A 14,874-nucleotide genomic window follows, 5' to 3' on the forward strand; every position below is an offset into this window, starting at 1 on the left:
AGAATTATCAAAACAATCAACAACTAAAAAATACCAAATACACAGACAATGGAGACTGTTGTCTAAAGAAGTAGTGTATTCAGAAAGAGTGTCAGCAATATACACATTGTGAAAAGTAGGCTTGCTTTTTCTCCCATACATCAATATTACCACAAACTAGGCTAGAAAAACAAATATTCAACTACTTTTCGAAAAATAAAAGCAATAATGACTGGTTCAAACGGGCCCAGGATCATTTAGAAAAGTTAAATATAGGAATGCATGAAACTGAAAACAAAGAACAGAAGATAATTTTGAGGAATAGATACATGAGATTTAACCTAAAAATGTGTAAACAAAAACAATACAGCATAACTGATGAAGCAATGAAAAAGTTCTGGGAGAAAAGATGACAGTGAAAATCCAACTTATTACTTGGAAGACTGAAGGTATATGGACTGATTCACTTGTTTCAATGAGTACATTTAAAGAAAGTAAAAAATAAAAAACCATGGGCCTTGCGCTCCGATGGGTCCATACAAGCTTAATTTTGCACATAAACAGTTCACGAAACTCGGCAATTAAGAATCTCTACAGGTTTTGCCTATTATCGACATTGAGACTAGCAAGATATCGGACCTTGCAATTACAAAACTTTCATGAATGTTTTAATTTTAAGTTTGCAGTCAAATATCAAATGACAAAAGAAATATTCTTCTTAGTGATATCATTGCAAATTAACAATTTTCGGATTTTTTCCTTAATGCGAAGTATGAAACCTTGATCCTTGCCAAATTTCATGATTCTAGATCCTCAGGAGGCACCCTACAGGTTTTGATGGGTGCATTTGCAAGTATCAAAATATATGATGTAAATGACCTAACTTTTAATTTCATTGACTTAGAAGCGCAAATTTACTACACTGACAAGAGATCTTAGACCTTAGTATGTGATGTTAATTTGAATTTGACACACCAAATTTTTCAAGAGGAAAAGGGTCTTAACTGACGAATGGACAGACGGACAGCCAGATAACATGGGGGAAATAAAAAGAAAACCTTTGTGTCATATAATTTCGAATTTTCGGATTTTTTTCTTTAGTTGTACCAGGAAACTATGCTTTTTGCATCATTTCATGTTTCCTGGTCAACAGGAAGTAACCTATAGATTTTGATGAGTGAGTTTACAAGTATTAAAATACGCGACATAAATAGCCATATCTTTTGATTTCATTCACTTAGAATCTTAAACTTTTACAGAAATTTCAGCCTGATACATCTATTCAGCTTGATACATCTATTCAGCTTGATACATCTACCCGTTCCTTAGAAAAAGGGTTCTTAACAGTTGGACAGACACAACAAGGTGATCCTACCAGGGTTTCGTTTTTACCGACTGAGATACAGAACCACAACAATATGAAAAGCTTAAGAATCACATACACTAAAGAATACTCCAGTACTTAAGGGAAATTAAACCATGTATTTTAATTACAGTGGTCAAGCTGTTTCAGGGGTAGGCTTTTTTAAGCCCTAATGAAACTCTGGCAATGGCCATAAACGGAAGGCTACACTTTGGCTTGGTCACACAAACAAAAGCTCCAAAAGAAGGCAAGGAGATACAACAAACATTTTCCCCATCAAATATTACAAGAGGATGATCAGTGAAAGAGCAGTTGTGGTTGGCTGCCTACAGTAAAATGGCCATCTAAGTAAGATCAACATCATATTGTTCTTAATATTTTTACATTTTGATTATTTTCCACTTCAGTTCCTGTTATCTTCAGTACCCAACTGCCCCTGTACAAATTATCACAACTTTGCAAGTAACACTAAAATGAAGCATTCCAATTTGTCTATTCAATAAATATTTTATTCTGTTCATATAAAATCATTTTTACACATTATCAGGAAACGTAAGCACTCAGGTACATAAAATGGTGACCAGTTTTGCACACTGGTTGCAATGTACACACACTTATTTAATGTGAAATGTAAAAGTCACAATGCTAGTCTTTTGCTTCACTTTCACATGCAACTGTACTTGATTCAACATAGTCCAATGCCATCTGCCGAACTCGTTCAGCTCCTTCTGGTGTACCATGCTGTTCTTCAAACTGAAGAAACTTCTTGAAGAGGGCTTTCATTTTTCGAGCAGGGAGGTGTTGGGCAACAGCTCTTTCTAATACTTTCCTGTAAGAGTGAAAAATTTGAGGCAGGTGTTACGAATATCAATATGATTAATGCAGTAAACATGCAGGGATTAAAATCTGCATATATATCACTTGAGGGGATCAGGATCATTCACATATTACTACAATGAAAAGAATTTAATGTGAACTAATACTATGGTCGCAACAAAATGTTATGTAATTTTATATGTTTCTTTTTTCCTTTAACCACGGAAAAAAATCCTCTAACATTAAAATATTTTGCTTATTGGACAAATACCTACTTCTGCAGGCATGGCATCACTTGAATTTACTGGCCCTTTTTCTCTTTGTTCGACAAAAAGAGGTAAAGAACAGTTACTACTATTACTATGTTACTGCATGCCTTTGTATGTTGCCATTCTCGAAACAATCCAGTCAGATCTGTTGGTACATGTAGCATGTGGCAATGTTGCTGAATAGTGTGTTGGAATTTGTACATTTTGTGCCAAAACTGTTTAGTTTTTAATGCATATACTGTAGATTTGCTTTCTTACACAAAATGGTAGATAAACTGAAACAACAAACTGATATTTTGCTTAAAATAAAAACGGAGCTTGATGAAAAATGGAAGGTCACAACAGATATCTGCAAAGAGTTTACCTGGCATTGCTAAGACGGCACTGTTGATGAGAAATAAAAACAGAGACCAATTTAGGCAATGTTAGAACACAGCACATTCAAACCAGAGAGAAAAGTATGAAAATTTTAAACAATGTAAGAAAATTACATATGGCAAACAAAAAAGTCTGCTATGTTCACTGACTAGATTCTGAATCTAGTATTAGCGACTTTTATGAGAAACATGTAGAGTTTCTATATTGACCCCCCCCCCTCCCCCCTCAGCCCATGGAGACAGGTCACCTTCCTTGTTTCTCCAACTGAGTAATTCCTGTCTGGTATACCCACAATGCAGGTGTAGACATCCTACATCCCACAGGCTGGAACGATAGGATGCCCGAGTCAGGAAGGAATACAGTCCTGTGGGGTATATCAGAGAACCCGTGCCCAGAGCTATGGGTAAAGAACTCAATGACAGCAAAGACAGAAAAAATGATTTAGTACAGTGAAGCTGGAGGAGTGGACAACTCATTCCCCTGGGGTAGTGCAGATGTAACCCACTGCCTTGAGGAATGGGAAGGGCTCCTCAAAGGCTAAGGCAGTAAACCCAGGAAGAAAATTCTTGTATATGTTAGGCCTAACAAGCAATTAGAGAAGAAACAGTTTTGTTGCTTTCACTACAAGTACAGTACTTGGACTGGACACACCAGGTGACGACATCACTTCCAATGCCTTAGGAATTAATGACAAAGTCTGACGCTCATCCTGAGAAGGCAGTAAGAGATACCAACCACTGACTCAATAACCGGAGTGAACCTTATCAGGAAACCAAACTGCAAGTAAGAACCCTGAACATAATTACATTGATTGACGAAAGTAGTTAACTTGATGGAAAGGAGGAAGATATATGTGTTAGGAATAAGTGCGACAAAATGGAAGAGGATGAAATCAAATGAACTGAGGAAAGTTTACAAGCTATAATGGCATGGCAACAGGAAGGAAGCAACTAATAGCGTTAGTTTGTGCTGCGTGAAGGTACTGAAGTGTAACAAATATTGCATTTGTAGACAAAAGAATCATCAATGGCAGAGTGAAATTAGTCAATAAGAGTCTCACAATAATCTAGGTATATGTCCCGCACAGAAGATGTAATGATGGTGGGAAAGAAAAATTCCTAGAAATTTGGAGGACCAAGCACAAGAGGACAATTTGATGATAACAAGGGAGCTCAATGACCAAGCTGGAACAGATATAGCAGACTATGAAGAGGTGTGGGGCCCTTCAGATTTGGGGACAAGAATACTGAAGGCAAGAACATCCTAGACTTCTGTGCCAGAAACAACACGATAATAATAAACACCTTCTTCAAAAGAAAAGACAGCCATAAAATAACTAGACGTAACTGGAATGGAAGATCTAAAACAATATTGATTATGTATTAACAGACAGACATATTGGAGAAAGTGTGAGAGAAGCAAAAGTTATTTTTAGTGAATATTTAGATAGCGATCACAGCCTACTAGCAGCTGACCTGAATTATAAGACTGCACGAACGACAAATACACTCAAAGCACAAACAATAAAAGACTGGAAAATAAGAGAAGAGGCAAATAAGAAACATTTCTACATCTTATAAAGCAAAAGTTGCCAAGGAATGAAACACAAAAGTGCAGAGAGTAGATAAATTAGTCCAAAACATCATTAATGGATTGTGGCAAAACAAAAGGAAAAGTAAACTCTACTATTACAGATCACAATACAGCTAAGAGAAAAGAGTTTGGAAGCATTCACACAAATGACTAGAAAAAGACCCTAATGGGAATTAAAAAATGCTGTATGGAATACTGAAGAATGGGAGATCAGAGAAGCTATTAAGGCATGAAATTGTGATCCACGAGGTAGAAAAAATAAGACAGGAAACAAAAGACTCTTTTGACAAGTTGTCAAATGGCAACGAAGAAGAAAAGGCTGTAAAGAAAAAACCTCAGGAACCAGGAGAAGGAGAAAAACCAATTACATCTTTAGAAACAGAAAATGCCATGAAATTTATGGGTATATACAAGGTCAAATAAGTAAAATGACAAGGCCAATAGAAATCCTTAGATAACACAGGAGATACTGAATTTAACTGACGAAAGCAGAAAATATAAAAATTCAATAAATGAAGCATGTGAAAGACAATACAAACGTCCAAAAAATGAGATCGACAGGAAGTACATAATGGCTATGCAGGAATGGCTAGAGGACAAACGTAAGCTTTAGTAGCATATATCACTAGGGGAAAAATATCACTTACAAGAAAATTAAAGAGGTCTTTGGAAAAAGAGAACCGGCTGTATAAATATATAGAGCTCAGATGAAAAACCAGTCATAAGCAAAAAAAGGAAAGTTGAAAGAGTACATAGAGGGTCAGTCCTAAGCAAAGAAAGGAAAGCTGAAAGAGTATATACAGGGTATACACAGGGGAGATTTACTTGATGACATTATTATACAAATGGAAGACAATGTAGATGAAGATGAGGTGGGAGTTGTGATACTGCTACAAGAATTTGACAGAGTCCTGAAAGACCTCAGTCAAAACCGGGTCCTGGGAGTAGATGACATTCCGTTGGAACTACTGATAGCCTTGGGAGAACCAGCCCTGACAAAACTCTTTCTTCTGGTGTGCAAGATGTATGATACAGGCAAAATACCCTCAGATTTCAAGAAGAATATAATAATTCCAATTCCAAAGAAAGCAAGTGCTGACAGGTGTGAATATTACTGAACCATCAGCTTAATAAGTCACAATTGCAAAATACTAACACGAATTCTTTACAGAAGAATGGAAAAACTGGTAGAAACCAACCTCAGTGAAGACCTGTTTGGATTCTGGAGATAGATAGGAACAAATGAGGCAATACTGATCCTATGACTTATCTTGGAAGATATGTGAAGGATAGGCTGCCTTGTTGTTTTCCTGCCTGCAAGGACACATACACTTAATGGCAACTTTTGGAGAATTGTGAAGCTTTCGACAATGTTGACTGGAATACTCTCTTTGAAATTCTGAAGGTAGCAGGGGTAAAATAACCAGGGCCATGAAATGGAAACAGTGGTTCAGAAGGGTGTGAGACAGTGTTGTAGCCCACCCCTGATGTTACTCAATCCGTATGTTGAGCAAGCAGTAAACGAAACTAAAGAAACATTTGGAGTAGGAATTACAGTTCACAAAGAAGAAATAAAAACCTTGAGGTTTGCCAATGACATCATAATTCTGTCAGATACAGTGAAGGACTTGGAAGAGCAGTTGAGCAGAGTGGACAGTGTTTTGAAAGGACAATCTAAGATGACCAATACAAGCAAAACAAAGATAATGGAATGTAATCAAATTAAAACAGGTGATGCTGACAGAATTACATTAGGAAAAGAGACACTTAAAGCAGTAAACGAGTTTTGCGATTTGGGCAGAAAAATAACTAATGATGGCCAAAGTAGAGAAGATATAAAATGTACACAGGCAATGGCATGAAAATGGTTTTGAAGAAGAGAAATTTGTTACAACTGAATACATATTTAAGTGTCAGGAAGTGTTTTCTAAAAGTACTTGTATGGAGTGTACCCAATTATGGGAGTGAAAACTGGATGATAAAAAGTTTAAAAAAGAGGAGTACAGAAGTTTTGAAATGTGGTACAACAGAAGAAGGCTGAAGATCAGAGTCATAGATGATGAAACTAAAGAGGAAGTACTGAACAGAAATGGGCAGAAAACAAATTTGTGGTACAATGTGACCACAAAAAGGGATCAATTGATGGGCACATTATGAAAAATCACCGGATCGCCAATTTAGTACTGGAGGGGAGTGTGAGGATAAAAATTGTAGATGGAGACTGAGAGATCAATACTGTATGAACATTCAGAAGGACATAAGTTGCAGTAAGTGTTGTACATTGTTGATTCCAGGTCACAATTAAAGAGTAACTCACCAGTTTTAGATAAGCACATGTGTGTATACTGGCTTGTAGTTTTCTTGCTTGCAGTCTCACAAACGCCAAATGGCGACTCCTGAGCATACAGCATGTTGTGTTCTGCAGTAATTTCACTTCAATGTGTGTTTTGTTTAAAGTTTAATTTTGATCCCTTGTGTGGCAAAAACCTCTGTCAATGATATAGTTATTGGTAACAACTGGATGTGTGTGTAAAGGGAAAAGCATGGGATTTCCAGAAGTGTCTGAAGAAGATTCTAATCATGTAGGATTATCTTACCTTCACAGTCCTAAGAAGTCTGTTTGAAAAGCAAGTCTTGAACTTCAATTGCCAAAGTCAACAGTGTGGACGGTTTAAAAAAAAATGATTACACGTGAATTCTTACTGGTTACAGTTGGTACACGCATTAAAGACAGATGACTATGGTGTATGTTATGGCTTTGCAATTGAAGTTTTGCAACAGAAAGAAGATTTTTCTGACCGAGTAGTGTTTAGGAATGAGGCAACTTTTCATCTCAGTGGGAAGGTAAATATGTAAATACCCATAATGTTTGCACCTGGGTGTAAGAACACAATCATTAAACTGTGCAATATAAAAGAGATTTCACAAAGTTAAACGTTTTCTGCCTGTGTCCTGATGCCAAAAGACACCTCCCCCCCCCCCCTCGCTGAAGCAAAAACCCCATAACAGGAGGTATCTTTTGCAAGAATGGCTCTTTCCCTTATGGGAGGTGAACCTGAAAGTTTTATCTGGCCACAACCTACCGCCCTTCGTCATTGGCACCTTTTTGTATGAGAGTGGTTGAGCATTGAAGTTCCTGACTGTTTGATTGGTTGTAAAGATCAATGCAATAGAGCTCTATCTGACGGCCTACGACAGTATTCTGACAAGCAAGATATGAGAGTCTCTGCATAAATTAGGGGTTTCAAGTTTTCAAATTTGAAGGATCCAACTGCTGTACCAAAACTGTAAATACAGTGTACAATTAGGTAATGGTAGATCAGGATGGTTTCTTGCATTTACATCATAGGTGCAATTATTAAGAAATTAAAGCTGAGAACTTGTAGCTTTAAATACGTTAGTCTTTGCACATGATGTTATATCTGTGGAGAGAAAAAGTAAAAAAGTTCAGAGGAAATTAGCTTGCCAGAAAAACAAATATAATGAGTAAAAGTTAATGTTGTGACGGAGCAAGCTGGGATATATTTTAATTCCCCTCTTGTTTTGCCATCTGTCTTCTCAAAATTCATTTTTTCACTTTAACTACTTACCATTAACATACATGAATATAATCTGCATTTTCATAAATGAGAAAGGTTGGCCCTCAGTTTTAAAGACTGTAACACCAGACCTAATTTTGTGCTTAGTTTTATGTATGTTACTGATTTTCTAATTTATTTTGACACACACTAGTCAGTAACTTTCATTACAGGGCGAAATCAGTGATTGTTTCATCATTTAAATTCTACTGTTGACATATAAACAAATATAGATTCAGCACTAACATTTGGAAGACGAAATACTAGTCATCTTAAAGTATCTATTCGGCACTATTCGAAAACATGTTAGCCAAGCCAGCCCTTAATTAATTCCAAAGTAATTAACAGTTTTGTCCAAAGTATTGTTTGTGGACTTATATTTGTTAATTTCATGATTTAAACAAATAATTTGGCCTAAATCTTGCAGTAGAAGAAACTGTAAAAATACGCAGTTTTTCGATGTATTCAGTTAATTTAATGAGTTAGGTTTTAATTGTAATTTCTGTAAATTTAACTTTGAACAACGTGTAGTTTTAGTACCTATTATTGTGATGATATATAAGAGCCCGATTTTTGGTCACAAGACAGTCAGCCTATGGCCGAGTTTCAGACGAGGAACCTGTGCTTAGAACAACAACAATGTATCAACTTAACAGTGAAATGAGTGTTACACCAATAGGCCGTGTGTTAAAGCAATGACAGTGACTGTTCAATTTATTTAAAGGACTGTGAACTATGTGGTTATGTTTTTACTGTTCGAAGATGTTCAACAGAAAACTATTGTTGCAGTATGTGGAGGTTCACCTGCAAACTATTAATGAAGCTTACCGAAAGTTTAAACAATAGTGCACTGGCCATAAATATATAACTGTGTATTATTGAGGGGCGGTTGGTGCAAAAAGTGAAAGTAAAAGACTGTGAACCGTAACTGCGCATCTGTCAGCTACATTATTTACCGTAGCCAGTGTGCAAATTACAAACCCCATTTTTCAGCCAGTGAAGCAAGGCAGTATGTCAACACCGAGGGCAACAACCGAAATAAACAAAGTAGGCAAACTGCTACAAATGGAATGAGATCTGCTGGAAATCCCGTAAGAATATGGCTAGACCAAATAAATGAAAGCTTGCTTCAGAAAGGAATAACACTGCAAGATGTAGAAAGAGATGAAGCTTATAATTATGGGAACAGATGGAGGCATCTTGTCCACTAATGTCTTACATGGCTCATTGGAAGGATACAATGATGATGATGATGATGATGATGATGATGATGATGATATTATTCTTTCTTTCTTTTCTCAGACGTTATGTCTAGTCAAAAATGGAAAGTGACGCAGACCTTGATCAAGTGTGACTTTCTTTTAACTGTACGGTATATGTTACATTGCATTTAGGAACTTTTGGGTAATTGAACATGTTTCCTGTGGTGTCACCGCCAGACACCACACTTGCTAGGTGGTAGCTTTAAATCGGCCACGGTCCATTAGTACATGTCGGACCCGCGTGTCGCCACTGTGTGATCGCAGACCGAGCGCCACCACAAGGCAGGTATCGAGAGACTGACTAGCACTCGCCCCAGTTGTACGGACGACGTAGTTAGCGACTACACTGACGAAACCTCGCTCATTTGCAGAGCAGATAGTTAGAATAGCCTTCAGCTAAGTCAATGGCTACGACCTAGCAAGGCGCCATTAGTAACATTGCATGTATCTATGGAGTCTCACTTATATCGTCAATAGCGATGTACCAAGGATGGATTCAAGTTAAGTATTCCAGAAGCTACGTACTTTTCTTTATAGCATTCATTACGTATCCTGTTACAGACCTATCTCTTGCCTGCGTGAACTAAACGCGTGCCTTTCGGCTACTTCCGTGGCGTGGCTGTCTTGCTACGCCACAACATTTCCAGAATGAGATTTTCACTCTGCAGCGGAGTGTGCGCTGACATGAAACTTCCTGGCAGATTAAAACTGTGTGCCCGACCGAGACTCGGTCGGGCACACAGTTTTAATCTGCCGGGAAGTTTCAATTGAACATGTATCAATAATTACAGATTTCTGTAGTTGTATATATACATTTGGATGTAGCTGTATTGTGTTGATGTACTGGTGGATATTGTGTGGTATGACTCCTGTAGCTGATAGTATAATCGGTATAATGTCAACTTTATCCTGATGCACATGTCCTTGACTTCCTCAGCCAGTTGGATGTATTTTTCAATTTTTTTCTCCTGTTTTCTTTTGTATATTTGTTGTATTGGGTATGGATATTTCGATTAGTTGTGTTAATTTCTTCTTTTTATTGGTGAGTATGATGTCAGCTTTGTTATGTGGTGTTGTTTTATCTGTTATGATGGTTCTGTTCCAGTATAATTTGTATTCATCATTCTCCAGTACATTTTGTGGTGCATACTTGTATGTGGGAACGTTTTGTTTTATAACTTTATGTTGTAAGGCAAGCTGTTGATGTATTATTTTTGCTACAGTGTCATGTCTTCTAGGGGTATTCTGTATTTGCTGGTATTGTACACCCGCTTGTGATGTAATCTACTGTTTCTATTTGTTGTTTGCAAAGCCTGCATTTATCTGTTGTGGTATTGGGATCTTTAATAATATGCTTACTGTAATATCTGGTGTTTATTGTTTGATCCTGTATTGCAATCATGAATCCTTCCGTCTCACTGTATATATTGCCTTTTCTTAGCCATGTGTTGGATACGTCTTGATCGATGTGTGGCTGTGTTAGATGACACGGGTGCTTGCCATGTAGTGTTTTCTTTTTCCAATTTACTTTCTTCGTATCTGTTGATGTTATGTGATCTAAAGGGTTGTAGAAGTGGTTATGAAATTGCAGTGGTGTAGCCGATGTATTTATATGAGTGATTGCTTTGTGTATTTTGCTAGTTTCTGCTCGTTCTATAAAGAATTTTCTTAAATTGTCTACCTGTCCATAATGTAGGTTTTTTATGTCGATAAATCCCCTTCCTCCTTCCTTTCTGCTTAATGTGAATCTTTCAGTTGCTGAATGTGTGTGATGTATTATATATTTGTGGCATTGTGATCGTGTAAGTGTATTGAGTGCTTCTAGGTCTGTGTTACTCCATTTCACTACTCCAAATGAGTAGGTCAGTATTGGTATAGCATAAGTATTTATAGCTTTTGTCTTGTTTCTTGCTGTTAATTCTGTTTTCAGTATTTTTGTTAGTCTTTGTCTATATTTTTCTTTTAGTTCTTCTTTAATATTTGTATTATCTATTCCTATTTTTTGTCTGTATCCTAGATATTTATAGGCATTTGTTTTTTCCATCGCTTCTATGCAGTCGCTGTGGTTATCCAATATGTAATCTTCTTGTTTAGTGTGTTTTCCCTTGACTATGCTATTTTTCTTACATTTGTCTGTTCCAAAAGCCATATTTATATCATTGCTGAATACTTCTGTTATCTTGAGTAATTGGTTGAGTTGTTGATTTGTTGCTGCCAGTAGTTTTAGATCATCCATGTATAGCAAATGTGTGATTTTGTGTGGGTATGTTCCAGTAATATTGTATCCATAATTTGTATTATTTAGCATGTTGGATAGTGGGTTCAGAGCAAGGCAGAACCAGAAAGGACTTAATGAGTCTCCTTGGTATATTCAACGCTTAATCTGTATTGGCTGTGATGTGATATTATTTGAATTTGTTTGGATATTAAGTGTGGTTTTCCAATTTTCCATTACTATGTTTAGGAACTGTATCAATTTAGGATCTATTTTGTATATTTCCAATATTTGTAGTAACCATGAGGGGGGACACTATCAAATGCTTTTTGGTAATCAATGTATGCATAGTTTAGTTTTAGCTTGATATGTCACCTCTGCATCTATTATCAGTTGCTCTTTACATCCTCGTGCTCCTTTGCAACAGCGTTTTTGTTCTTCATTCATAATTTTGATCTGTGTTGTATGTGTCATTAATTTCTGTGTAATGACTGAAGTTAATATTTTGTATATTGTTGGTAGGCATATTATGGGGCGATATTTAGCTGGGTTTGCTGTGTCTGCTTGATCTTTAGGTTTCAGATAAGTTATTCCATGAGTAAGTGTATCAGGGAATGTGTATGGGTCTGCAATGTAACTGTTAAATAATTTAGTTAGATGTGAATGTGTTGAGGTGAACTTCTTTAGCCAGAAATTTGCTATTTTATCTTTTCCAGGGGCTTTCCAATTGTGAGTAGAATTAATTGCTTGGGTGACTTCATGTTGCAAAATTATCATGTCAGGCATTTGTGGTATCATCTTGTATGTATCTGTTTCTGCTTGTATCCACCGTGCATGCCTGTTATGTTGTACCGGGTTTGACCATATGTTGCTCCAGAAGTGTTCCATGTCTGTTATGTTTGGTGGATTGTCTATTTTAATGTGTGTGTTATCTATTGTCTGGTACAATTTCTTTTGGTTTATGTTGAATGTTTGGTTTTGTTTCCTTCTATTTTCACTTTTTTTTTGTATCCTCTAAGTCGTTTGGCCAATGCTTGTAATTTCTGCTTCTTTTCATCTAATTGCTCTATCGCTTCTTGTTGTGAGATTTTTACCTTACCTTTTTTGCTTTTTTTCTGACATTTCATTTCCTATAAATTGTGTTAGCTGTCCGATGTCTTTTCTCAGTTTTTCTATTCTGATCTGTAGCCTGTGTTGCCATGCTGGTTTTGTGGGTTTCTTCTGTGTGTTGGTTGGTTCTGATCTCTGCCTAGTGTGTATATTTAGTGTAGTGAGTGCTCCTATATAAACCAGTAGTTGTAACTCTTCCATAGTTGTGTTTTCATTTATTTTGTTGTGTATGATTGTGTTGATAGTTTTTATTGTTGTTTCGACTTGTGGGTTATTTGGTGGTCTATGCAAGAATGGTCTAATGTCTGTATTTGTGTCTTTGTATTCTATATATGTCAGCTGAAATTTTTCTTCTATATCTAACATGTGTGTTACTTCGAGTTCTATTTGTGCTTGTTCTGGTGGCTGTCTTAAGATTTCATTTTCCTCTGGTTAATTGATGCGTGTTGTTCTTTGTTTGTTTGCTCTGGGATGTTTGAGTCCCTTACTGTATTTTCTTCTTCTTCTGATGGCACATTATTTTGTTCCAGTATTTTTTGTACTTGTTGTAGATGTTTTCTAATTCTGACTGGGGTATCCTGTTATTTTTGATTATTACATGGATCTGATCAGCTAGTCGTTGTTCTGTTAAAAATTTTAATTCTGGGTATCTGATAATAAATGTTGTGTATACTTGTGATCTGTATCCAGTTGTGTTGGTTCCTAGGTTTGTTGCTTGGTAATAACAGAACATGAGGTGTCGATTAACTTCATCTGACCATCTCATCCTCTGTCTTTGTTTTCCTTCTAGGGCGGTTGCAGGAAGCATATCCTGCAAAACACCTCTATTTGGATTTAAATCATTTTCCAGTTGGCTAGCAGTGTCGTTACCATTGTGGGCGGGCACAGGGTTCAAACGTCGTTCCCAACCATGACGGCACTTGTCCGAGGCTTCTTTAGTTCTGTCCTGAACCAACTAATCACACTAAAAGGGGGGTTAGCCCTAATAGTGGTTTGTTCTTTTCATCACCTTTTATGACTGGCAGAACATACTGGAGGCCTATTCTTTTCCCGGGCCTCCACGGGGTATATTATTATTATTATTATTATTATTATTATTATTATTATTATTATTATCTCGGAAATCAAGATGACACTTGTTACTTGTGGAGTGAGATGGTAAAAGAGGATCGAATGAAACTGCCACCTGTGTGAAAGGTTACATCATGGTACTACTAAAAATTACACAAGTGAGGGTGATGTGTCTATGTGTCCAAACTTACGGTCCATTGATCACATATTTTTTGAAACAGGTCACACAGATATTGTGTGTGTGTCTATTCATTCAAAAACAACAATGAAAACAATCAATATCTGAGAAAATAATTTAACTGGATGGATTAAAAAATCTACTCATCAAATGGTAGCAGAACACACACAAAAGAAATTTATATTTAGGAAAGCTTTCGCAGCCAGTGGCTCCTCCTTCAGGCGGAAGGGCTGAAGGGAAAGGAAGAGAGGTGAAGGAAAAGGACTGGGAAGGTCTAGAAAAAGGCACAGATTTTTGGAAAATGACCCAAAACTGAGGATCAGGGGAGACTTACCAGACAGGATGAGAAGGAAAGACTGATTGTTGGTGACTGCATCATACGAGATTTGAAAACCTTCTGCACCCATCTCCCTACCCTATGGCTCCCACCACTGTGACTGTCCCTGCTGCAAGACGTCCCCTATGCAACCTCCTACCACCACCAATACCAGCCCTGTGACTCGAAAAACATATATTATCAAAGGGACAGCCACCTGTGAAACGACGTGAGTTGTATACCAGCTGTTATGTAAACACCATTCGGCATTTAAGGCAATGGCCTTGCCGCAGTGGACACACCGGTTCCCGTGAGATCACCGAAGTTAAGCGCCGTCGGGTGTGGCCGGCACTTGGATGGGTGACCATCCAGCCGCCATGCACTGTTGCCACAGCCTCGTGATGCCAATTGAGGAGCTACTCAACCAAATGGTAGTGGCTCCGGTCAAAGAAAACCATCATAACGACTGGGAGAGCGGTGTGCTGACCACACACCCCTCCTATCTGCATCCTCAACTGAGGATGACACGGCGGTCGGATGGTCCCGATGGGCCACTTGTGGCCTGAAGACAGAGTGCTTTATTCGGCCTTTACATTGGCATGAGTACCACCAAATTATCAACTAGGGTAAATGGGCATATGCAGAGAGAGTATACTGGCAACACACAATATGCTGTGGCAGAGCAATATCCTGTGGCAGAGCAATATCCTGTGGCAGAGCAATATCCTGTGGCAGAGCAATATCCT

The 14,874-nt window shown here is 37.5% G+C and overlaps 1 protein-coding gene across 1 annotated transcript in view; it reads right to left on the reverse strand.

Moving 5' to 3' along the window:
• Positions 1-1,829: 1,829 nt before the first annotated feature.
• The window catches only part of LOC126473883 (protein RRP5 homolog), a 182,881-nt gene continuing 169,836 nt past the window's right edge, over positions 1,830-14,874 (reverse strand). Inside the window, exon 23 of the mRNA XM_050101221.1 lies at positions 1,830-2,171. Within this exon, the coding sequence (XP_049957178.1) occupies positions 1,988-2,171 (184 nt within the window). The 3' untranslated portion in view covers positions 1,830-1,987. The remainder of the gene's footprint in view (positions 2,172-14,874) is intronic.

Source organism: Schistocerca serialis, chromosome 4, assembly GCF_023864345.2.
Source record: "Schistocerca serialis cubense isolate TAMUIC-IGC-003099 chromosome 4, iqSchSeri2.2, whole genome shotgun sequence".
Taxonomy (NCBI): Eukaryota; Metazoa; Arthropoda; class Insecta; order Orthoptera; family Acrididae; genus Schistocerca; species Schistocerca serialis.